Consider the following 25,719-nt stretch of genomic DNA (forward strand, 5'->3'; position numbering starts at 1 on the left):
CTTTTCCCCCAAGACTTTTTTAAAAAATTGATACGCATGACATATAGGTCAAAACTTTCAGCAAAAAAGTTTTGTGAAAATCGTGGCCAATGCTTCAAAGTGAGAGGACAAGGAAGGTGGGTGTAGAAGAATCTCCCTGTTTTTCTTTAGTTGCTAATGGAGTGGTTTATTCATTGGCACAGACCTAAGTCCACTGAAAGGCTGAAGGATGTTTTCAAGTCCCCTTGGGTGGGCGAACCAGGTGCTTGTTCTGCCTTATGCACTGAACACTGAATCCGTGTTGAAAAACAGAAAGAGTTGATATGCAACCCTTTCACCTGGGCACCACTCACCTCTGCTAGTGTAAAATAATGCTAAAAAAATATTAGCACAAGAAGGTCAGGATCTGCTTGGATAAAGAGGAACTCTACAGCCACCTTTACCTTCTGAGCTGTGCTACAGTGAGCAGGCCATGCGCATTACCGGGGGAAACAACGATTTATCATGGAACGTAAACTGGGGATTTGAATCCTAGCACTGCTGTGTAAAAGCTGTGTAATCTTGCCAAACTACCTAATGTCTTGGTATGCGTATCTAGAAAACGGGAATTATCCCAAGCTTAAAAGACTGGAAGTGAATTGAGAAAAGCATGTGAAAACAGCTGGCCCCAGGAGGCTCCAGGTAACCTAGTTTGCTCTTTGTCTTGGCGTGCTTGGTGACCTCCTATCTCGCGGTCTCCAGGATCTCGTTCGTACAACGAAGGTACTGAACAGAATGGTCACCTTCCCTTCTGTGGCACTGATCACTCATCATCACCTTTCTCCAGCTAGGTGTTTCGGCGTTTTCCAGGCTGCCTAGCAAAGTCTATACTGGCAGGATTAACTTCCAGCTCCGCTGGTAAAGTTGTAGGGTTGGGGGAGAAACACCAACGTGTGCTCCACGCCTGCCTTTCCCCTCCTGGTCTGTCTGTGACACTCTCAAGAGGTGAACACCAAAGACATCTCTTTCGTGGCCCGTATTAGCAACTCCATCGGCCGGGTGGGGAGTAGCAAGGGAGAGTGGCCGACGCCACAACTAGAGAAAGATTGCCGAGCTCGCTCCGCTCCCGCTGGGCTCCGGGAAGGGCCCTGGGCTGGGAAGGAGTCTGGGCGCGCAGTGACGCCCGGGAGGCTGCAGGGCGCCGGAGCGGTCGGACGGGGGAGCGAGAGCTAAAGCTTGCAGAGCGCGCCGAGCCGCCAGCATCGGCGGCCGCGGCCGGGAGGCTGACGCCCAGCCGAGCCCGCCGGGCCGCGGGAGGCGGAGGCCAAGCGGGAGGCGGAGCGGGCGGCGCCGGGGAGGCGGAGGCGGAGGCGGTGTCTCCCCGAGCTGCGCAGGCGTTGCTCGCACCTTGTTGGTCAGTGCTGGGAGCGCTGCTATGGCGTTTCTCAGACCCGGGGCTCCTCCTCACACGCTCGAGGCGGAGGGAAGGAGGGGTAAGAGGAGGAGGAGGCGAGCGGGCCGCCGCCGCAGCTGCAGACCCGGGGCCAGAGAAGGAGGCGGAGCGGGAGCCGCCGCAGCCACCCCGGCCGCCGCCGCCCGCAGCCGCGGGGCTGCTGCGAGTCCTCTCCAGGCTTGAGGGCACGCGGGGCGCCCTGGCCATGCCCCGCACTGGTAGCTGAGCCGGGCGCGGGCCCCCTCCCTCCCGGCCGCCTCAGGCGCCGTGCCCCCGGGCTGCCCGCGGCCGGAGTGCCCGGCGCCTCCCGCGCGCCCCAGATCGCGAGCGCGAGCAGTCGCGGCCGCCGAGGCGCGGGTGGTGCCGGCGGCGGCGGCGGGAGCGCGGGGCTGGAGGAGGCGGGGAAGATGGACCCGGCGCCCTCGCTGGGCTGCAGCCTCAAGGATGTGAAGTGGAGCTCGGTGGCCGTTCCGCTCGACCTGCTGGTCAGCACTTACCGGCTGCCCCAGATCGCGCGGCTGGACAGCGGTGAGTCCCGGCCCGGCCGCCGGCTCAGGGCAGACCCGCGCGGACCGCAGTCTCGGCGCGGGTGTGCGCGCGTGTGCTGGGGAGGGAGGGACCGGGTGGGGAGTGGGCTGCCCGCCCCCACCCTCTCGGCGCTGGAGTTGGCCGGAGCGGCTGCCGCAGCCCTGGCGCGTTGCTCTCAGCTATCCCCAGCAGCAGCTAGAGATGTGAAAATCAGAGCCCTTGCAGTGTAATTAAAAAGGACGCCTTAAAAAAAAAATCAACATTGGGGAAACCTCTGCAGATAGTAATTTTGGAGGCGAGCTGTCCCTCCCCACCCGCCTGCAAGAATTACTCAACCTGGGAAACCCTGAAGAGTTATCTTAGGCAACTTTCTTACAAAATCATTGTGCTTTGGGTGGCATCTTTATTTTGGATGCTCTCCTAACCCCCCCCCCCCCCCAAGAAGGAGCAGATTTAAGAGGAAAAGCTCCTGGGTGACCAATGAAAGGGATCACATTTCTCAGAGACCTTTTATTACAGCTTGTCTGTTTTGTTTAACCGAACTGAAAGTAATTTGGGGCTGAGTGTAGAAAATGTTTTTAGCAGAAGTGATGGTATGCTTAAGGTTAATTATTAGCTTAGCACATTTGGAGCCTGGAAAAAATTTACGTCTCCAAAACCTATATTGATTTGGAACCTGAGCTCAGAACTAAGAAATGCTTGTATTTCCTGAAACTGACCACCAGAAACCAACCAAACATCCCCCAGCTGTTTGCTCTGCAGTGTGACATCTGCAAACAAGTGCATACTGTCAAGCAAGTAGACCCCTTTCAGTGTGAATTGTAACACGTAAGGTGGCAACTTAGGTGTGTTTTGCCTTGTGTTTTCACAATAACTTCAGTTGATTTGGGCTTCATGTAATTTCAGACTGTTTCCAGAAACATGCTCTGCCATGGGGCTGCTTAGAAGCAGTTGGGCCCAGGCTGGCAGGCAAGCAGATAGAACTGTGGTCACACAGGCCAAGTCAGAAAGAAGAGCACTCAGTAGAAAGATGTCATCTCAAGTCACATGGATTTGGGTTACTCCTTTTCTGGAGTACAAAAGTGTGTAACATGAGATGTATGAATGTCCAAAGGCATTTTTATTCTGTTTCTTATCTTGGGGTTAGATTAGACATTTTGAAGGACCGATGTGAGAAATAAATGCAAGAAAGTTCACGAAAGCAATCTTGGCCATGCTTTCTAGCCTTGTTTGGTTGGTCTTGGTAGTGGTGGGAATAAACTCGGAGTTTTCAAACTAGTAATGAAGTGCAGATGAACCCAGGAAGGACAGGTGGTGTGTGGAGGCATTTCTGCTTGCAGTGGGGGTGGGGAAGTGTTCTGTGCTTTAACTGTGTACTTGCAGGTCTCAGTCTGTGTTTGTGTATGTGTATGTTTGTGTGTGTGTATTCGTATTCACAGTGTTTCATTTCCTCTTCCGCTGTGCAAAATTGTATATTTTGGAAGGTTTCGAGTCCTCACCTTTTCTGACCTTCTCTCATCACTGCACACTGCAGAAAGCATTGATGCATATGGTATAAAAGTCACCCAAAAGCTTCATTTAATTGAAAGTTTAAAGAGGCTGAATGTCAGTTGCAGATAGAACTTTTAACTTTATTATCTGCTTTCCTATCCCTGTCATTCATAAGAAGGGTCTGAATCAGCAGTGTACTCATCCCACACTTCTTTTTAAAATTAGGATGTGGGTAGAAAGTCTTAACACTGTGTCCTTTCAAGCTGTGGAATGGGTTTTGATCACTGTGTAATTCCAATTCTTGATTGTAAATTTTCTCCTATTACCCCTTGAGAATCAACAGTGGCACACACAAATTTGGAATCATAGCCAAATACTGCTTTATATCTTGTTTCTTTCACTTAACAATCCCATCTTATTTAATTTTTTTTGTTTTTAATAGCTGCATACTATTCCAGAGGATGACTCTACTGTATAATCTATTTCCCTACAGTAGACATCAGCTGCTTTGTTTTTCACTATTACAAGTTGTGATGTAATGAAGACCCTTACCCATAAATCTGTTTGTTTGGGTTGGTATACATTCCTGCCTTTCTGAATAAGTATGTGAATCCTTTTTGAGTCCTTTGTATATATTGTCAAATTGCTTCAGAGTCTAAAGGTGATATTCATTTTGACTACCGTGAGAATTGTAGGAGTACCACTCTCCCTACAGCCTTACAATGTTAAGTATCCTTAATAAAAAGCAAAAACAAAAACCTTTGCTAATCCATTGAGGGGAAGTGTTAACTTACCAATTAAATTTGGAAAGCCTTTCAAAGAGTCGATCATTGATTCCATGCTTATTTTTAATCACATTTCACAGCAATGCTGAGGACGTATTCGGGACACGTCACCATATTTATAAAAGCTGTAGGTGAAACCTCAAGTTTTGTGTAGTCCTCATTCTGTGTCTTTTTGCCAGTTTTAGTACTGCAGGTACATTTTACACACACACACCCCATACTTAGACATGAAAGGTAGTCATTTTCCAAATCACTTATTTTAAAAGAGACTAGAAAGAAACTGAAAAACATGCCACTAGCTGACATGATGTCAAGAGAGAACTATTGACTAATTTTAAGCAGTCATTAAAAAACATTAAACATCTGACTTCATAACTGTTGATTGTTGAATGCCTACTGTGTGCTGTACGTTTCTAGGTGCTTGATGCATATTGTCTCAAATCCTCAGCACCCCATTTTAAGGACTTTGGGAACCTGAGATTCAGCGAAATTGAGTGACATATTTGGTAAATGTGTGGAGTGGGATTTTCAGCTAACTTTCTGACTCTAAAGAAAGACCTTTTATCTCAAACTTTACCTCCTCATACTAAATGGGAGTAGGTTTAAAGTAGGTCTAATGTCTACTCTAAATAGCCCCACTGTCTCTCTGAGAGCTTGAGGACCGGAAAGTCAATATTTTTCAAACAGTGTAGACACCGAATTAAGTGCTGGCCTCATCCATCATATTTAGACTACTTTCTGCTTCCCAAAGGAGTGGCTGACAAGACGTAAGGGGCAGTGGGGAAGAAGAGAGTACGAAATCAGAAAAAGAAGGAAAAACATGGTATCTGAGGGCTTACGTACGTGGATGTGCCTGTTGAGATTACTCCTCAGTACATTTGCCATACTTAAAATATTAACTGCACAGTAAAGAACTCTCCAGTTCCTTGCACAATGCATGTTACGCCTGAAATGCCAGTCAGATAGACACATTCAGTATTGCAACCCCAGTGGTGAAATATGTCATTGTATGATAAGAGAAATACAAAATAGTGAGCCTTCATGGTTTTGCCTCATGAATTTTTTTGGAAAACACAAAAGTACTCAAGAAGAAGCAATTCTCCTTAGGGAGTGAGATCTAAGCTCATCAGCCAAGAGCTAACCCCATCCACGATGCAGCTGACATTAGATATTTAACCTGGTCATCAGTTTAGGCACTGTTGGCTGTAGAACCAAGTTCAACAGATGTGTTGATGACCAAGAAGAGGGTGGAGCAAATGCTAATTCCCGCCCCATCTCCAGCCCATCCTAACTCACAGCTAGGTAGGTGGGAAATGGTTCATTCTTTGTCTCTTCAGTTATTTCGTTTCGGAAAGTCTCCAATGGTTAGTCTGTAGCAGTGCTCTTCCACTTTTTTTGTTCCTGTCGCTCCTAAAACATCCTGTAGAAGCCTGTACCCTAGGCACATTTTTAAGCTGATTGCTGAAACTTTTCATCTTAAGTTTAAATAGTTGCACAGAATGTCATTTTTCAGCATATTATAAATCTTGACCTTTTAAATTGTTGTATCATTAAAAATACTTTAGTAGGTCTATCATCGATTCCCAGTATCATTTTTTTAAAAAAATGCATGAGTGAGTAAGTTCTTAAACAGTTAAAATCTTTACACCTTTTTTTCCTCCTTAAATTCATATTTTCACTTTCCTTCCCCTACACAATTCTATCCCAATATATTTTTACGCTTGAAAGTGCTGTATTGGTCACTCTATCATACTTTCTGTAACAAAAATACATGTAAATTGAAACCTGGTATTTTATATGTCTTTTGACCTTAGGGCTCTTTGTATTTGAATATTTCTGGTTGTTTGGAATGAAGAATTGGGAATTACCTGACTTAGAAAAGGCAGTGCAACCCAGTCGCTATAGACTTACTCCTTTACATGCATTCATGTTTTTATTTGTTTCTTTGTTAGTCACCCTGAGGTCTTTACACCCCGGGGTAATGCTGCTTAGAAAGATCTAAAGATGCATTGTTTCTGTAAAGTGGGTGAAGGGTCTTTGTAAGGGGAAGGTAGTGGAGGACAGCTTCCATTCATCATGGGGTGGACAGCCCCCCATCATAGCCAAGATCCCAGGCAAATAAATTTTTTTTGGGGGGGGGGGAAGCTGGAGTTCTGGAAATTGACTCTCTTACAGCTATGATGGGAAGTATTGGCTTTGCATCAGACATGTACCCCTGTACATCGAAGAATGCTGGCCTCCATCAATGAAAGATGAGTTCATGGCCCTGTTTGCTGAAAGGAAGAGGTGTACGAAGCCCGTGGAATGACTGGGAGGGAGAATAAGATGGTAGGAGTTGGGAGGCAGCTGCAATGATGGGTCAGCAGCAGCCTCTCTTTTCCAGCTGTGCAGAGGAATCAGCTGGTGCTCAGCCCCAGGTGTGTTGGCACTGTGGGAGCTTGGCCCTTGCTTTGTGTGGAAGCGCTTCCCAAACTAGCATGCAGGTGCCTAGAAGGCTGAAGGAACAGAGACACAGGCACTCTGAACACAGCGAGGCTCCATGTGGCTGTTTGCAGATGTCAAAGGTGTTTGTAGATCTGTGTTTTATTTTTGACAGTAAGTTCTCAAAAACCCATGATTGATGTGTGTGTGTGTGTGTGTGTGTGTGTGTGTGATTTTTTTCTAAATTAACTTAGTGTCCATCTTATTCCCAGAAGATCTGCTTCTCCGTGGCTTCATTTCCCCTGGCATTCTGTATCGTAAGAGGGCACATACACCCCGGGTGGGAGACACAGTAGTTGAAAGGATGCTGAATTTGGAGCCTAGAAACCTTTCCCCTCAGGTTCATGGGCTGCCATTTCATAGTTACGTGATCTTGGTCAGGTCTCTTAACCCCTTTGATTTGTAGAAATCTCATGCAGAAAAAGATGTATGTTATACTGGTCCATGTATCTCATCGTTACTGGTTAATTTGTTTATTCAATCAGCTGATATTTAGTAAGCATGTGTCAAGCCCTGTAATAAGTATGGGGACAATAAAACTGAACAAATCAGGAATCTCTGTCCTCATGCAGCCTGCGTTCTTGTGTGTCTGCTTACCATGAGACTTAAATGCAGTAATATATGTGAAATACATGTGTATTGCAAAACAGCACACATACATAAGATTGGAGTAGTGGAGGTGTAGACCAGTTGAGGGGGGAGGCTTCAGAGTGTAAAAGAAGTGCACTGAATAATACTTTAGGACTTTTGTACAGCTAAAGATACTGAGGGAAGCGCTCTGAGTATCTTAGGCTATTTCCTTCTGAGTATTCCAGATCTGGTAATCCACAGGTTATAAAAAGTTGGCATTAAGGTCTATCAGAGAGAAAGTGTTATGAACTAACTAACCCAAGATTGGGTTTGGGAGAGACCAGGGCAGGAAGTTAGGAAAGAAACTTTTAACTTAATCCAGCATCACATGTAAATCTGACCAAATGCTTTCAAGACACTTTAATCTTTTTCTAGTAGATACTCACCGCTACTTTTAGTGGGTTGATGATGATTTTCTGAGCACTTATATAACTTAGCAGGAAAGGAGTGCCTTGTATAATGTTGTATACCAAGTGGGTGATAAAGCCTCTTCAGCATTTTTTTATATACGATATTCTTTCACTTTTCTGTAGTTACACCCTATTCTAATGGGCTATGCGAACAAGTTAATGAAAAAAGAATAGGAAGGGATGTTTTGGACGACAATGGGCAGTGGTAAGCATTCAGACCCACAAGACAAGATTTAGACATAGCTCCTTCAGCACTCTTGCTTGTCAAGTAAGATGGCTGTTTGGAAAGCCTTAAGACACTCAGTCGTCTGTAAAAGGAAAACTGGTTTGACCATTGTGATCGACTGTATCATAGTTTAAAGAGCGTATTTGAGTCTCTTTTGCTCCTTTGGCTGCCTTATTGAATTAGCAAGTCCTAGTGGGCCAGCTTGTAAACTCGTTTATTTTTGAGATTCCTGAGGTATCTGTCTTTTTACTTACTGAGCTGCAGTTCTGGGAAGACTCATGAACTCCCTCTGGTCTTCAGCAGGGCTATCAATCTTAAGAACACCAGCTATTATAGGTAACTTGAAAAATAACTTTTATTGCTGGTTTATGTATTGTTTTGTCATATTTGACAAAATGGAAAATACCTGTTAAAATATTTTAAATCTCATGGGATTTAAACCATTTAGAAGACATTTCCACAAGAAGATGCTCCCCCACCCCTCAGCCCCCACCCCTACTCCTTATTGGCACAAAAATGTTTACTTGAATTTCAGGTTCAAGGTATCTACAATTATTTTTGCTATTCCCCAGCTCCTAGCACAATGCCTGGCATATAAGAGATAGTTCATAAGCAGTTAATATATGAATGAGCAAATCTCCGAATTAAAAATTTTCAGGTCCAAAATGTGTATATTACTAAAGCATCTATGACCTCTGCATGTTTGAAATAGAATTTCACTTTTGTTTTAACAGTGATAGACATATTCGTAAATATGTAAATTGGAACGAAGATGGTAGGTCCTAAAATTAGCAGTAAGGAAAATAAAGACTTGGTGGTGGACCATCATGATGAAATAATGATTCTTAGGATCATTAGTTATTAATATTTTAAATAAATGATTTCTGGAAATTACAACTCGTTTTTAGATTCTTTGCTCCCTCGCTAGTTCTTTTGTTCTGAAATTAAGATGCCTCCTTTACATATTACATGTAGCTGTGTTGTTGACTTTTTAATCTTGTATGGATTAGAATACCATCAGTCTTTGGAATTAGTCAACTCTTACTGTATAATAAAGAATAGGACTGATTGGGTAGTCAGCTAACCATTTAACTCTCCAGTGTTTCATCTTCTCAGGGTATCAGGGATTTTACTTCTAAGCAAAGTAAGCCACTTGGTTTAAATAGTGTTACAAAACTACAACTGCTAATTTGGTACAGTTGTCATCTTCCTAGAATAGCCCCAAGATTGACTTGAAACCTTAGTGTCTTAATCCCAGACAATGAGTTTCCTTTTATGCCCTTGTGGGAGTATTACATGGTGGTAAAAGAAGGAAAAAACAATGTTCCCAAGCCTTTTTCCAGTTTTGTGGATGAATTACTTTGTAATTAAAGGGCAAGTCATTTTAATTGATTCTGCTAATCCTTAAACCTAGTTTGAAGTATTTAAATACCACTTGGGCTTTGATGGCTTAATGGTTGTTTAATAAATACCAAGTTATTGAATTTAAAATGCAATGTGAAGTCTTATAGTTACGAAGATATTTGTTATTTAGGTTAATATTTAACATCTTCAGTAAGTTACTACGATTAGGCCTGCTTACAGTTTAGGAGGGAATATGAACAGTACTTTAAGATTTAAAGTAAGTTATGTTCTGTTGCTTTTCTCCACTCAGTAGAGGAAAACTTCCTTGGTCAGACATTTTCTTTCTCAGATATGACAGTCTTCTTAATACCAGAGTTTATGATGTTAGAAATGAAGATTTGCTCTTGATAATTAGTTCGGATAATTAGTTCACATTGACCATGTTTTCCTTGTGGCAGGGAACTAGATTCAAATATCTAAAAGTAACCAAAAAGGGTTCAATGTTTACTTTTCTATTTTAATATTCTGTTACCTTGTAGGTAATTAGGAAGCACCGGATATAACTGTGTCATGCATTCAAAAATGGGTTAATGCAATGCCTCATATCCATCTGTGCACGTGTTGTACACATGATTGATACTCACTTGGAATTGCCTCTCTCTTTGTCAGCAACCTTCGAGCAAAGCATGGTTGGAATCAAGGAACTAGCATCCATTCCATTGTCATTGCTGGTCCTCAAAAAGCTTATGCTCGAGATCTTCAATTTTAGTCTGTTTTAGGTTAACAGCTGAAATAATGCAAGATCCATTTTTACCTTGAACCACACTGACCCATGAAATCAGTCAAGCCCCAGACCCAAGTCAAAAACAGTTTAATTAGTTGAGTCTAAAGAGAGAGAGCTCTAGAAGATACAGATTACCTACTGAAACATAAGTAAGTAACATGAGGCTTTATATAGATATTCTGCTGCACCCCCCCCCCCCCTTTATTTTGGTCCCATCTTTTGGGAGAAATGGAGAGCCACTGAAAATAGACAGGATCAGAAGAAATTTTCACAAGCTCATCATGGCCAGGTACATCAGTTAAGGTTACTTTTTAGTAGTGTATAACAGGAAAAAAGATAGTGATTTATACAACATGGAGATTTCTTTCTTTTCAAATAACAGGAGTCTGAAGGCATATATTCCAGGATAGATATGGCAGATCCAGAGTGAAGGACCCAGGCTCCTCTTATCTTTCTGCTTTTCATCCTTAGGAGGTGGTTTTCACTTCATGGTCCTTCATGGCTGCTGGAGCTCTAGCCATCGTGTCTGCATCTCATGCAGCAGGAAGAGTACAAGGGTATGCCTTACCAGCGGTCCTAACACAGCCCTTCACTTGCATCTCATTGGTCAAGACTTACTCCTCTATAGGCAGGAAAGTAAGGAACTGGAGTTTGACTGGACACAATACCCACGGGTTCTTACTATAGGAGAGGGGAACATTGGATATTGGGAGCTGTTTAGCAGTCTTTGCCATTTAGATTTGTGATTAGATGCTTTTTCTTCACCTTTTTTTCCTACACAGAACCTTAGCAAAATAGCTGTGTGTTTAGCCCGAATTCCTTAACATCTTCTTGTACAGGTTTTTCTTCAGCTCAGACAGTTGGAACCTCTTGCTCCAGCTTTTCTCTTTTCCTCTTTGAGCGCTAGATAAAACCTTAAAGCAGTTCCATTGAAAGGCCCTCTATTAGACGCGAAAGTACTTTATAAGTAAGCCATGAAAAGTTGTGTAATTGTAAAAAATTATTGTTATAAGACACTCCTCACATTCTTTTTTGACTTGCATACTTTTCCAATTTTCTCTCTGATCTGATGTACACAATGGGAATAGTTGTCCAATTGTTCAAAGGTGCTTTTTTCCCCTGCTTTATTCCTTTTGCCAGAGAGGCTTGGTGGTTGTGTTTTAAAAAGGTATTTACCGTTTTCCTCTAGATACCATTATTATTGAGAATTTGGAAAATATAGACCAAAAAAATGACAAAAATGAGTATCAGTTTTAATTCCAGAAGTTATATAACTTGTTATGTAACCATTATTAACATTTTCCTGTTATGCAGGCATGGCATGTAAATGGAGACTATAAAAGTAGGGGAAAAAAAGTCAGAGCAAACCGTATAAAAACTGCATTTTTTATTTCACATCAGATAGTGAGCATTTTCCTTCATTATTAGTATCCCTTAAAAATAAAATTGTTATGACTGAATGGGATTCTGTTATTAGCAATAAACCATTATTTACCTGACCATTTTTCAGTTGTTAGACATTTGGTTGTTTTGAGTATTGTGTTTTCAAGGATATCTTTGTAACTGAATTGGCCAGTTTTATATCATTTCATTATTTGGGGTTCCTGGAAATGGGATAATTATTCAGACTTTATTATTTTTAGATTGTTGATATGTGTTGCTAAATTGTACCCAGGAACGTTTGTACCATTAGCAGTGAATAGGTAGGCTTACCACTTTGTACATCATTGAATATCATAGATATTTCTTAGTCTTTGCCAATTCAGATAATTTAAAAATTGGCACTTTTTGTAATTTGTGTTTCTTTGATTACTAGTAGAATATCACCAATAATTTTGTCATATTTCTTTTGTGAATTTTATGAGCCCTTTGTTCCATTTTTTGACAGAGTTTTTCAAAGCTGTACTTTTCTTTATCAACCTGGATATTGGTTTTAAGTGTTATGTTCATTGTTGGATTTTGGCCAGTCCTCTGAAAGAAGGAATCCTCTTCCATTGTATAAAATAAAATAATCTCATGAAAGTCTTGGTAAAACCATGCTGTGTATTCATAACATGAATTCAAGTCATGGAGAGGACCCCACAGATACTTTGTTGTTGATAAATTCCTGTGCGTTGTGTGAAACTAAGCGGACCAATAAGGTTCATCACTATTTGGTTTTCAGGACTAAGAATAAGTTGACAAATTTACTATATTTGGGACAGTTGGCATTTTCTATTCTATCACAAAAGGTGAACCACAGCAACGTGAGAGCCTGTTGAAGCTTAGAACCTGAGTGCTGATGTAAGAGAATAAATAATAGAGATTCACAGACAACTTCCAGACACCAGGGAGAAAAGCAAATGTGATGGCTTGAATGTCATTTCATTTCTTCTGTTGAATATCTGTGTCAGTGTCAGCTTCAGTGTGATGTCTAAGAAGAAGGGAACCACAGATAAGGAGAAAAGCCCAATTTAATTCTCTATGTATAGGCATTGATTGATGGGGAATAAAATGCGTGTCCCTTTACCAGCTTGGCACGGAAGACTCTGAATAGTTTTATTTATCTGTGGGTTGAGGTGACAGTTGCTAAAAGTGAAGTTCGAGATGATGTTAAGATTATGTTTTACTGCTAAAGAAGCCTCAAATTAACTTTACAGTAGACCAGGTAGTTTATGAATTGTTTTTGCCCCTCCCCCTAGTCTCTTTCTCACTCTCCCTCCTCTCCCCTTCCCCCTCACTCTTACTCACTCAGTTGGTTAAGCGTCTGCCTTCGGCTCAGGTCATGATCCCAGGGTCCTGGGATTGAGTCCCCCATCAGGCTCCCTGCTCTGCGGGGAGCGTGCTTCTCCCTCTACCTCTCCCCCCACCCCCTGGCCGCCTGTGCTTTCTCTCAAATAAATAAATAAAATCTTAAAAAAAAAAAAGAATACGGTGCAATAAATTCTATAGGAGTTTTATGCTAATAAGTGGAGACCAGAGAGAAGAGAAGGAGGGAAATATATGGACTAAGTATAAATATCTAGTTTTAAAATTGTCACAATGAAACAAAAGTTCATTTCCCTTGATGATTAACATTCATAATGAAGAATTTGAATACATAAAAATATTTAAAAACTAAAGATTATCTGAGCTTCTACTACCTTGAGATAACTACCATCAACCTTTTGGTGACTGTCCTTCTCATGTATCCTCTATTCACACACAGACACACACAGACACACACAGACACACACACACACACACACACACTTATAATTTTACATGAACAAGGCATTTTAGGTTTTGGCTTGGTTTGGTTTGGTTTTGGTTTCTCCCTTCACATCAACCCCTATTCCTCCAACCCAACCCTGCCTACCCACCACCCACTTTAATAATCCAGTATATAGCCTTCTTTTCTCCATACTCACATAATCCCACGTCGACATTAGATACACATACAAAGGCACATACTGTTAGAGAAATGTGTCATTGCTTAATAACATGGGATTATATTATATATATTTTTTTGCCTTTTGCTTATATCACTCATGGGAATTTTTCTGAAATACTGGGTGTGAAACAGATTCATTCCTTTTTCATAGCTGCATAATATTCCACAGTGTGGAAATACTCCTCTTCTATTGATTGGTGTTCAATTTGTTTCTAAATTATTAGCCTCTGAATTATACTTCACTAAACCTCCACATACCTAAGTCATTAATTTGCTCATTGTTTCTATAGAAGTCTGTGATTTCTATCTCATATCTTTTATTTCTTCTCCCAAAACATCTTTGATAGCACTGTTACTGATTCTCTTAATCGCACATGCAAAGATCAAAATTAAATCTTTTTGGAAGAAATACAGGGGAAAGTGGGCCTTCTATTCCCAGTATCGCAATTCACAGAGGTGGAATTGATTTAATAGATGTTGCCAAAATGCTATCCAAAAAGTCCGTAACAATTCTCATTTCCATCATTGATGTACGAGAATACCAGTTCTCCACGTCCATGTCAACATTAGCTTTTATAAAGTTTTTAAAAAATATTTGCCAGCCTAATGGATACAAAATAAGATCTTATTGGTATGTCAATTTGGATTTCCCTGGTTATTAGTGATTTTGTGCCCTTTTTATATGATTGTTTACCACTTAGAATGCTCTTCTGCAAATTGAAATCATACTTTTTGCTGGTTTTTCTGTTGTTGACTCATTCTTGCCAATTTCTAGATGCTATTTGTATATTATAGAGAGATTTTTCCTTATTTATATTTATCTATTGACATTGTTTATGTTATATTTCTCCATTTCAGAGTTTTTAATTTTTATATGGACAGACAAGTCTCTTCTTGTGTTTTCACTCTTGGCTAAGAAAGATCTTCCTGACTCTTAGAATATATGTGTCTCTTAGATATTCTAGGAAGATTTAAAAATTTTTTATTTAAGTCTTTAATCTGTCTGGAATTAATTTTTGCATATGATGTAAGATTTTTATTTTCTTCCAGACTGTTGTTATGCCAGCCCATTTACTCAAAAGTTTGCGTAACTACTGAATTGAACTATCTTTGTCAAATTTATTTTGCTCTTTAAAAGTAGAAAAAATACACTTCACCTGCACCTGTCTTTCAGGGAATGCGTTGGGCTGTGATCTAAGAATACTTGCAGTTAATGCAATCTGAAAACAATCCTTTATTCCTCAAAGAAGAGAAGTGGCTAGGGCCACCCCAGTCTTGACTTACTCTTCTTTTCCAATGGCTGTGGGAGGCCTGAGGTTTGTTTTTCTAAAGAAAATTTTAATTCATTTTAAAGCCAGTGCTACCCTGGTGAGTCTGGGAAATGATAGTAACTTGTTAAATGCCTTCTGGAATATAGTCCAGATGCTTTGGCAATAAGTTTTCTCCAGGGAAGAATCTGTTTTAAAATGATACTTTACTAAGCTGCTGTTCATATGTGTGTGTGTGTGTGTGTGAGAGAGAGAGAGAGAGAGAGAGAGAGGGAGAGAGAGAGGGAGAGAGAGAGAGGGAGGGGCAGAGAGAGGAAGAGAATGTGCCTTTCAGAATTTAAGAAGCATTTGCAAGTTGCACTCAACTTTAGACTACTTAATTAATTGCCTCCATTATTTTTTGGATGAAGGGCACACTTTCCCACACTATTCTTTTATTTTTTATTTTTATTTTATTTTAAAGATTTTATTTATTTATTTGTCAGAGAGAATGAGAGAGAGAGAGAGGCAGGCAAGGGAGAAGCAAGCTCCCCACTGAGCAAGGAGCCCAACACAGGACTCGATCCCAGGACCCAGGATCATGACCTGAGCCGAAGGCAGATGCTTAACTGGCTGAGCCACCCAGGTGCCCCATTTTATTTTATTTTTAAGTAATCTCTATACCCAGCATGGGGCTTAGACCCACAACCCCGAGATCAAGAGTCGGGGCACACTCCGCCAAGTCAGCAAGGTGCCCCTTTCACATACCATTCTTTTTTTTTTTTTTTTTTAAAGATTTTATTTATTTAGTTGACAGAGAGAGCAGAAGCAGGGGGAGCAGGAGAGGGAGAAGCAGGCCTCCTACTGAGCAGGGAGCCCGATGCAGGACTGGATCCCAGGACCCTGGGATCATGACCTGAGCCGAAGGCAGATGCTTAACCAACTGAGCCACCCAGGTGCCCCTCACACACCATTTTTAATGTATATGTGCGTTTATTGCTTAAAAATTTCATAATGGCCCACATCTGTTCATTTTAAAAACTTAAAGTAAATCTGTCTTACATTTTCCTTACCTCCCACAAAATCTTTGATGGCATTTGTCTTCCTCTTAATTTCACATGCAAGGACCAACCTTACATCTTTTTAGGAAAAGTATAGGGCAATGTGGGCCTTATATCTCAATATCAAAACCCAGACTGCATAAATAAAGGAGAAAATAAGTAGTGTGAGTAGAGACTCAGATTATTCTCTGAAACCTCTTCTCCTGCATGACCTCTGCGTAAAACTACAACAAATCTCAATCCTGCATTCCATGAGGAACTTTATAGGTTGGAGTCAGGTATGTGTGGAAGCTTTATCACTTCTCTTTTTAGATAATGTCTTTCTAAGCCATCTGAGAGCAGGCGTCCTGTCTTCTTTTCCCTTTGTACATTTCACAGGGTGTAGTAAGACTCTGACGTAGGGTTTTGGAGTACTCCAGCTTATCCCTAAAGTATTTGCAAGCCCCACTACACACACAGGTGCCTGCACTCTGTTCTTGCACCTTTTGACCTTTCAGCAAGTTCTGGGCAAGGAAGGAATGACGAGTCCAGCAGCCTTCCTGCTTTTCAGTTCAGGGGTTTTAGAGTTATTTCCCAATCTCTGACTTCTCAAATGATCTCCAGCTTAGAAGAGACTCAATATATGAGGGTATGTCTTATTTTAGGACTTACTGAATTATATTTACATATATTAACCTTATGAAAAGAAGGTGAAAAATATTCTGAGTCTGGGTGAAGTCAACTCAGCATTAAAATTTTGTTAGAAGAACCTTGAGATTTAGTGATACTATTTGATCAAAAGCTGTTTAATTTGTCCTGATGTGTTGTGAGAACATATTTGAAAATGGAAATGGACATATTTCACTAATTCCAAAGCATGCATTTTAATAGCCCTGAAATTGGGATGCATCTTATAATTAATGGCATGTCATAGTTTAATCAGCCATGTTTATTCTTTCTTGATTGTTGTGAAGTAATGACTGTATTACAAGGGATGGTGTCCTTAATTATGCGACCTATGGTGGCTCCATGGAGTATCTTTGAGTCAGATAATTTAAAGTGCAAAGCACATGTGTGAAACAAGGACTTTTAGTGGATGTTCCAATACAGGGTGGGAGAGAACTAAACTGAAAATCAGGAAATGTTCTCTGAACTATCCGTCTCTAATTGAGAAAATATCAGGGTTACATGTCACATTTAACAGCAGGTAAGGCGAGGGTCCCTGTTCTGTATAACCATGGTGTAATTTTCCCTCATACTATGTTTTTCAACTTTAAGAAATAACTTGATTTCTTTTTTTTTAAATTTTATTTATTTATTTATTTGAGAGAGAGAGAGAGGGAAAAAAAATGAGCAGAGAGAGGGAGAGGGAGAAGCAGACCCCCACGGAGCAGGGAGCCCGATGCAGGGCTCCATCCCAGGACCCTGAGATCATGACTTGAGCCAAAAGCAGATGCTTAACCAACTCAGCCACCCAGGCGTCCCCAAAATAACTTGATTTCTATATCCCCCACCTACTCTATCCTCTATGAGGGCAGGCCCTGTCTTTCATGTTCATCATGGTGTTCCCAGCACCGAGCAGTTTCCAGACCGTCACCGCGGCAACATGTACATGTTTAGTCGAGCCTGGTTTGAGGACTGTTCTTTGGCACACTCTACAGCACACACTCACATACACACTCACAGTGTAGTGCGTTGAATGGTGGCTTCCAAAAAGATGTGTCTGTGTCCAAATAGCTGTAAGTTATTTGTTGCCTTATTTGGAAAACTGCCTTTCCAGATGTTAATTAAAGTTAGAGTCTTGAGATGAGATCATCCCAGATTACCTGCGTGGGCTCCAAATCCGATGACAAGTGCCATTCCAACAGGAGAAAGGCAGAGGGAGACTTGAGGCAGAAGAGGAGGAGACAGAGACTGGAATGATAGAGCCACAAACCCAGTTTGCCTGAACCCACAAGAAGCTGAAAGAGGCAGGGAACAGAATCTCCCCTAGGGCCTTTCAAGGAAGCGCAGCCCTGCCAACAGCTTGATTTTGTACTTCAGGCGTCCAGAACTGTGAGAGTATAAATTTCTGTTGTTTTAAGTCACTCAGTTTGTGAAAATTTATTATGGCAGCTGTAGGAAACTACGACACACACAGAAATGCACGGAAGCACACACGTACGTAAATACATAATTTTTGCTGGCCCATAGTTTTAAAAAAATGACAGAAAATCTTTTAAAGTTAGACGTTATAAATATATAACCTTCTTTTTTGGATTTTCAAAATAATAGTTGACCCTAGCACCCATCAGTAGGTTGACACATACCTGGGATTGTGGAATATGGTTTTCACAGTGGTATTCATTTAACCACTGTGGACCGCATGCCTGCTATCTTACAGGCATAGTGCTGAGTGCTGGGAACACGAAGGTGAATAAATGGAATCCTGATCCTGGAGTTCAGAGGCCCGCTGGGGAATATTTATTGACAATTCTTTGACTTAGCATCTTGTCTTTTCTTGGACAACTATTAACATGTAATAAGCATCGAAATGCTTCATTCTAAAGGTTAGCTTACTATTGCCAAGAGCTCTTGAGGAAAGTTTCACAGAAAATGGTAATTGACTACTGAGCTAGTCCCTGAAGAGTGAGTAGAGTTTTGGTGGGTTTGGAAGAGGGGGAATGCTATTTCTAACAGGTTAGGAACGTCCTGAACAGAGGCAGCTGATGGAGGGTGATAGGAGATGAGGCCCCAAAGGCAAGTTAGAAGCAGATTTTGAAGAGCTGTAACATGTTGAAGTTTGACCTTTATCTTGTGATTAAACTGGTGGCGTTTAGCCTTTTGCCCCCCTTCCAGGACACAGATAACAGAGGGTGTTAGAACAGAATACAGGCATAGCTTGGAGAGATTGCAGGTTTGGTTCCAGACCACCACAGTAAGGCGAATGACACCATAAAGCAAGTCAAATGAATTTTTTTGGTTTCCCAATGTGTATCAATCTTATTATTTATACCATACTGTAGTCTGTTAAGTGTATACTAGCATTATGTCTAAACAATGTACATACACTAATTACAAAGTTCTTTATTCCAAAAAAATTCTCACCATCATCTGAGCTTTCAGAGAGTCATACTCACTGATCACAGATCACCATAGCAAATACAATAATGAAAAAGTCTGATGTTGTGAAAATTACCAAAATGTGACACAGAGACCGAAAGTGAGCATATGCTCTTGGAAAAATGATGTGTTCGGTGCCGAGTTGCCACAGACCTTCAATCTGTAAAAAATGCAGTATCTTCAAAGCACAATAAGGCTAAGTGCAGTAAAACTAGGTTTGCCTGTAGACTGCCAGAGAATCCACTCGGGTCTGAAATTTTGATGAACTCCAACACAAAAATTAGTAAATAATGAACTGCAATGATACGAACTCTAATAACATGTAAGCTACTTATGTCAGTAGCAGATTCCAGAGAGGCTCAACGTAGAATCTTAGGCCTTGTACACTTCCTTGCCTGGCTAAACTCCATCCCTTTTTCTTTCACTCAAGAAAACTTTTTAGAATTTGAGTGAGTCAGGACGCCTGGGTGGCTCTGTCAGTTGAACATCCAAGTCTTGATTTCAGCTTCGATCGTTATCTCAGGGTGGTGAGATCAAGCTCCACATTGGGCTCCAGGATGGGTGTGGAGCCTACTTGGGATTCTCTCTCCCTCTCCCTCTGCCCCTCCCCTCCTGCTCACATGCTCTCTGTCAAAAAAAAAAAAAAAAAAAAATTGAGTGAGTCAAGTTTTCCCAGAGTAACTTGAGTGAACTCTAGTTTTTATTTTAAGAATAAATTAGGGGTGCCTGGGTGGCTCAGTCAGTTAAGCGACCGACTCTTGGTTTCAGCTCAGGTCATGATCTTGGGGTCATGGGATTGAACCCTCCCCTCATGCACTCAGTGGGGAGTATGCTTCTCCTCTCCCCCTCCCCCCACTCATGTGCACACATACACTCTCTCTCTTTCAAACAAATAAATCTTTAAAAAAGAATAAATTCAGGGGCGCCTGGATGGCACAGCAGTTAAGCGTCTGCTTTCGGCTCAGGGCGTGATCCCGGCGTTATGGGATTGAGCCCCACATCAGGCTCCTCCGCTATGAGCCTGCTTCTTCCTCTCCTGCTCCCCCTGCTTGTGTTCCCTCTCTCGCTGGCTGTCTCTCTCTCTGTCAAATAAATAAATAAAATCTTTAAAAAAAATAAATAAAATAAATAAAATAAAATAAAATAAAAAAGAATAAATTCAGAAACTTCAATATTTTACTAAATACTAATATTGAGCAACACATTCTACAACTATGTCACCATATCTCAGTCTGAAGATCGGTGTTAAGCAAATGACTCATCGTGGTTCCCAGAGTACCAAGCACAGTGCTTGTTTACAGAAGTGCTCCTCAAGTTGTTAATATGAGCAGTGGGAAGATGTTGAAGGGCTTTCAGTAGGGGAAGCACCTCATCATATTTAATTTCTAGAAGGATCGTTGTGGTGTCATTTTGGAAGATCAGTTAGAGCAGGAGAAGTTTGCAATACTGGAATGACAATATTTGGAAGCTATAATCGAGGAGAAGGATGAGGCCATCCTTCTAGCCAAAACTAGTTCAGTGGAATATAGAGGAGGGGGTGAATTGTAAATAATTAAAAGGTGAGATTTCCAGGACCTATGTTTGGATATGGGGGCTGTGAGGAAGAGGGAAGCATTCAGTAGTCCTGAGTTTACTGGCTTGCGTGCTGATGCCCTTATCAGAGATCACAACAGCAGGTTGCAGGTAGGTGCACTAGTCAGGGTAGGCCAGAGTGGGCTGTGGTACCAACACTGAGATGGCAGTGGTTTAAAACAGCAGAGGTTTATTTTTCTCTTGTGCCACGTGTTGATGACGATTTGGCTGGGGGCTCTGCCCTGTCCTCACCCTCACTGCAGGACCCAGCCTAGAAGCCCTTGGGTATGCTTCCACACTTGTGGAGGCATGAGAGAGAATATGGCAGATCATGTGTTGGCCTCTTAAAGCTTCTACCCTGAAGTGCTGTCCCTCATGTCCCTCTCACACTCCATTGTTAGCAGCAAATCTCACGGCCACACCTACCCTCGAGAGGGTAGAGCTGTGTAGTCTTGTGCAGTCTTTCCCTGTAACTGGGAATGTGACTCCAGCGATCACTGTGGGGGGAGGTGTGGAAAGGCAGCATGCTAATGTGGAAATGTTAAACTTGAAGTATTTATTTCAGGGAAATTTAGTTCAGAAGGAACTGGAAATCTGGGCTTGCGTCTTGACAGAGTTCAGAGCTAGAGAAATAGTATTGGAAAATTTCAATGTAAAGGTCATAGAAAAAGCCGCAGGATTGAATGACATTGATCAGGAGGGAATAGAAGCTGAGCCAATGGTGGTAAGAGATCAAGGTTAATAAGCTTGTGGTTACGAATATTGCAACCCTAAGCGGTATTTTTTTTAGCAGTTTGTTATAACTTTTAAATAATTTTAAGTAACTGTTGGCATAGGAATTGAATTAATCACTTAAACGGAATTTAGCTTTCTCAGACTCCAAAATCGCTGACTTGCATTTAGTCATTTAAAAGGTGCCTTTAGATTTTGCAGTAGGATTTCAGCCAATTTTCTGACCCAGCAGGGAAGAAAAAGTATTGCAAAGGATAGTTATTGTAGTTTGATCTGAAGAACAGTTATAAGTTGATTGATACTAAGATTGCTGAGTACTCGGAAAATTAGAATCCTTATAAAATTTCTGACTGCTTCTGCCTCAGACAGAAAGATATGGGCTTACTCTTGCTGTCATGTTACCCTTTTTATAGCTCCAATTATTGGCAAAGGGCGGTAGTTAAATAGGACTTTTCCCCATTGGCCAGTGTATCTACATAAGGAGACATGCTTTTTCTATTCTCCATTCTCTTATTTTTTTTTTTAAAGATTTTATTTATTTATTTGACAGAGATAGAGACAGCCAGCGGGAGAGGAAACACAAACAGGGGGAGTGGGAGAGGAAGAAGCAGGCTCATAGCGGAAGAGCCTGATGTGGGGCTCGATCCCGTAACGCCCGGATCACGCCCTGAGCCGAAGGCAGACGCTTAACCACTGTGCCACCCAGGTGCCCCTGTTCTCCATTCTCTTAAAAAGTTCTTGTGCTTTTGCCTGCCCAATGTCCATTGGGGTCTACACCTAAATTACTCATTCTTTAAAATATTTGTGTAGACGTATGTGATTACCCCATGTAAACTTCCCTCCCTTCAAGATTATGCACTTCTCAGGAAAATGAAAAAAGCTAACCTGGTTTAATGCATGCCACTGTTATTTCTTTGAAGGAAATTTTGCAGAATTGTAATAGGAGTGATGGTAAAATGGTAATTCTGGTCTTTACACTCTAGGTAAACAAGTATTCATAGAACTTCTACTTTTTGATAGCACTAAACTGTGAAAGATTAAAAAAAAAAAGAAGAAAGCTATAGCTTTTACCTTCTTGACAGCAGACACATAAAACTATTAAAAGTAACTGTTCTGTATTCCCCAAACAAGCAACACCATTGGTGTTTACTCCTGGATGATGATTATAATTAACATTTATTGAGGACTAACTGTGGTGCTAGCTATTATACAGCACATTATATACGTTATCTTATCTAATTTTCACAGGTACTCTGACATAAGGCTACCTACAAGGAACAGAGACTGAGAGAAAGGCAATAATTCGCTCAAGCTGGAAAGTGAAGCCAGCAGCCAGTCAGTTTTAGCTTTTAACGGTTCTTCTAGCTTGCCTCTCCCAATTCTCAGGCCAACAGGCGTCTTTTCCCACTCACATTGCACATTACAGAATGAGAATCCCTTTTGTCAATCATCTTTATTAGACTTGAACCACTAATAGGCAAGGTTCCCAGGATGGGCCTGGTTGCACTAATTGAGGTCACGAGAGCCAGAAGAGCCCCCACAGAACTGTTAACAGACGATAGGAACTAAACTGGACACTGGGGATTACTGAGGTGGGTTCTCTATTTTATTTTATTTTTTTGAAGATTTTATTTATTATTTGAGAGAGAGAAAGAAAGAGAGAGAGAGAGGTTGAGAGACCAAATGGGATTTGGAGGGGCAGAGGGAGAAGCAGACTCCCTTTGGAGTAGGGAGCCAGATGCGGAACTTGATCCCAGGATCCTGAGATCATGACCTGAGCTGAAAGCAGGCACCCAACCACCCAAGCACCCAGGCTTTCTATTTTAAATGTTTGTTGTCTTCCTATCTCGCCCTCCCCAACAAGAAAGACTTGGGGTGGAATGTGACAGGTAAAATATGGCTCTCTGATTGCCTCCATTCGTACATTCATGTATGTGATATTCCTATACATAAACCCATAAGTATAGTAATATCCTTCACCTACCTTGGGGTGAGACTTGGCAAAACTCCATCCAGCCTTCTGCCCAGAGAGGCTCTGTTTCTGATGTACATCAGTCACAGAACCCACACGTGTAGTCAGGTCCTTATCCCGAAACTGAAGAGCTTACCAAATGAAATAGCAAATGCTATGGAATCCAAGCAAATACTGCGGAAACCAAGATAGGCTGGTAACCACCAGAACTGAAGAGAACACAAGAGGTGTGATCAGGGAGTGTGCTCACACTTAGGCTCCAACACCAGCTGTCAATCCCCTTCTACCCTGGTGCTCATCTCTACCGGACAGTATTTTTACATTGTGTATTGATTGGAACAACTCTAGCAGTGAGTCTTGCTTAACTCTTTTGGAGCTCTGACGAAAGCTGCAAATAGACATGTGTGTACACACAGAGGTTTTCACATAACTTCAAAGTGTTTCTTGCCCGCCCCACCTCTTTCCCGAAGCCGGGGACTCAGAACCCCGAGCTAGTGTGTTCTGTCACTGCATCGTACGGATGTGGTTGCCAGCTTGCCGTGGGGCACGTGGGTGTGGAGCACAGTACGGTCGCTGATGCCATTAGGAATGGAAAGACACACCTCATCATAGTATTTTATTATTTTATCGTAGAATCTTCAGTTTACTAGATAGCTTTCAGGATGGGATTTTATGGGGGGGGAGGTACCCCGCAGTGGGAAGTCGTAGTGAAGGCTTCTCAAAAATGGGAACACACACTATGCACACAGATCTGATTCTGCTGTACTTGAACCCCCCTCCATTGCCCCCTGCCCCCCACCAAATATCAGTGAGTTTCCCTAAGGCACAGCCAAATCTGGCCCGCTGCCGGTTTAAGTAAATGAAGTTTTACTAGAAGACAGCCACGCCCTTGTCATCATATATGGTCTATGGTTGTGCGTCTGCAGCAGAGCTGAGTCGTTGTAACACAGATTGTATAGCTCACGAAGGCTAAAATTTTTACTCTCTGGCACTTGACAGAAAAGAGTTTGCCAGCCCTTATCCTAAGCCATCTGCTCTTACTCAGTTTTCTTTGAGATTAGTATGATTTATTTACAGAGGTGAAAGTAGAGATGTATGTACATTTGGAGAAACTAGTGTGGGCATAGACCAGTCTCTTGTACGCTCATTTAACAGTGGGTTTAATAAATGGTAGATATCTCTTTGAAAATGGGGCAAGAGAGATCCCAAAATAAACCCCTTTAGCAACACAGTATACAATTCTGTATTGGCTGTATCCTGACTTAATTTGTGAAATGGCATGATTTTCATCCTAGGCCAGGTTCTCCAGTGCCCTCTCAGAATCTACTTTGTCAGTACAAACTAAATTATTCAGTATAACACTACATAGCATAGAATCAGGAAAGCAAAACCACCTCAGTAAATTACACATAATGAATTTCGGCAACATAAATTCTAAATTATATGGTTTTCTGGAGTATCCAGAGTACCTCTTTTCATTAATGTCACTAAGAACTGTCTAGAAATAAAAATTGCAGTCTTGGGAACATGCCTGTGATAGGTAAAGCAGGTGGGAGGCACAAACAATTCTAAGTCCCCTGCAATCAAGAAATTTAAAATTTAGTACTTTATCTTTTAGTGGTAGCATTCTCTCATTTTTTTTTTTTACAACTAGTCCAGTAGATTTGGAAGATTTAAAAAGGAGAACTGAATCTTTACCAATCTGAGAGTTAATTAAAGCATTCATTGATTCCTGTAAAACATATAGTTACCTAGACTTCACCACTACGTCGATATGATAAAAAAGGAAAAGTTGCATTAATGTGTGTATATTTCCTCTTTTAAAAAGTTTACTTGTCGGGGCACCTGGGTTGCTCAGTTGGTTAAGTGTCTGGCTTGGGCTTGGTTTGTGATCTCCAGGTCCTGGGATGGAGCCCCTGGCGGCTCCTCGCTCAGTGGGGAGTCTGCTTGTCCTTCTCTCCCTCTACCACGCCCCCTGCTTGTGCACGCACGCACACTCTCTTCCTCTCTCCCTCTCTCTCTCTCAAATAAATAAAATCTTAAAAAAAAATGTTCTAATGATGGCTGGGTAGCTCAGTCAGTTAAGCATCTGCCTTCGGCTCAGGTTGTGATCCCAGGGTCCTGGGATTGAGCCCCTCATCGGGCTCCTTGCTCGGCGGGGAGTCTGCTTCTCCCTCTGCCTGCTGCTCCCCTTGTTTGTACTTTCTCTCTCTCTCTCTCGTTCTCTCTGACAAATAAATACAATCTTTAAAAAAATGTTCTAAAAAGTTTACTTTTCTATAAAGCCAAGAAAAGATTTTTATAATATAAAGAGGAATATATATCATATCAGCAGGACTATGACTTAAACAGTTTTGTTTAACAAGCTTTTAAATATGCAAAACTAAAATTTGAAAATAGAGAATTTAGTTGAATGTTTTGATATAGCTAAATTAACCCATTTCTTATTAGAGCTATACGTACCAAATTCCAACCAGGCAAAAGAAATGTCTTAAATTTGGTGATACATATTCAGGGGTTCTTTGGCTTAAAACATGGAGGAATAATTTGTG

The 25,719-nt window shown here is 41.5% G+C and overlaps 1 protein-coding gene across 2 annotated transcripts in view; it reads left to right on the plus strand.

Annotated features, from left to right (window-relative positions):
• Positions 1–1,779: 1,779 nt before the first annotated feature.
• The window catches only part of GAREM1 (GRB2 associated regulator of MAPK1 subtype 1), a 193,442-nt gene continuing 169,502 nt past the window's right edge, over positions 1,780–25,719 (plus strand). For both annotated transcript variants that reach the window (XM_040632611.1, XM_040632612.1), the window contains exon 1: positions 1,780–1,939. In XM_040632611.1, coding sequence (XP_040488545.1) covers positions 1,819–1,939 — 121 coding nt within the window. In that variant the 5' untranslated portion in view covers positions 1,780–1,818. The remainder of the gene's footprint in view (positions 1,940–25,719) is intronic.

Source organism: Ursus maritimus, unplaced genomic scaffold, assembly GCF_017311325.1.
Source record: "Ursus maritimus isolate PB19 unplaced genomic scaffold, ASM1731132v1 scaffold_18, whole genome shotgun sequence".
NCBI lineage: Eukaryota > Metazoa > Chordata > Mammalia > Carnivora > Ursidae > Ursus > Ursus maritimus.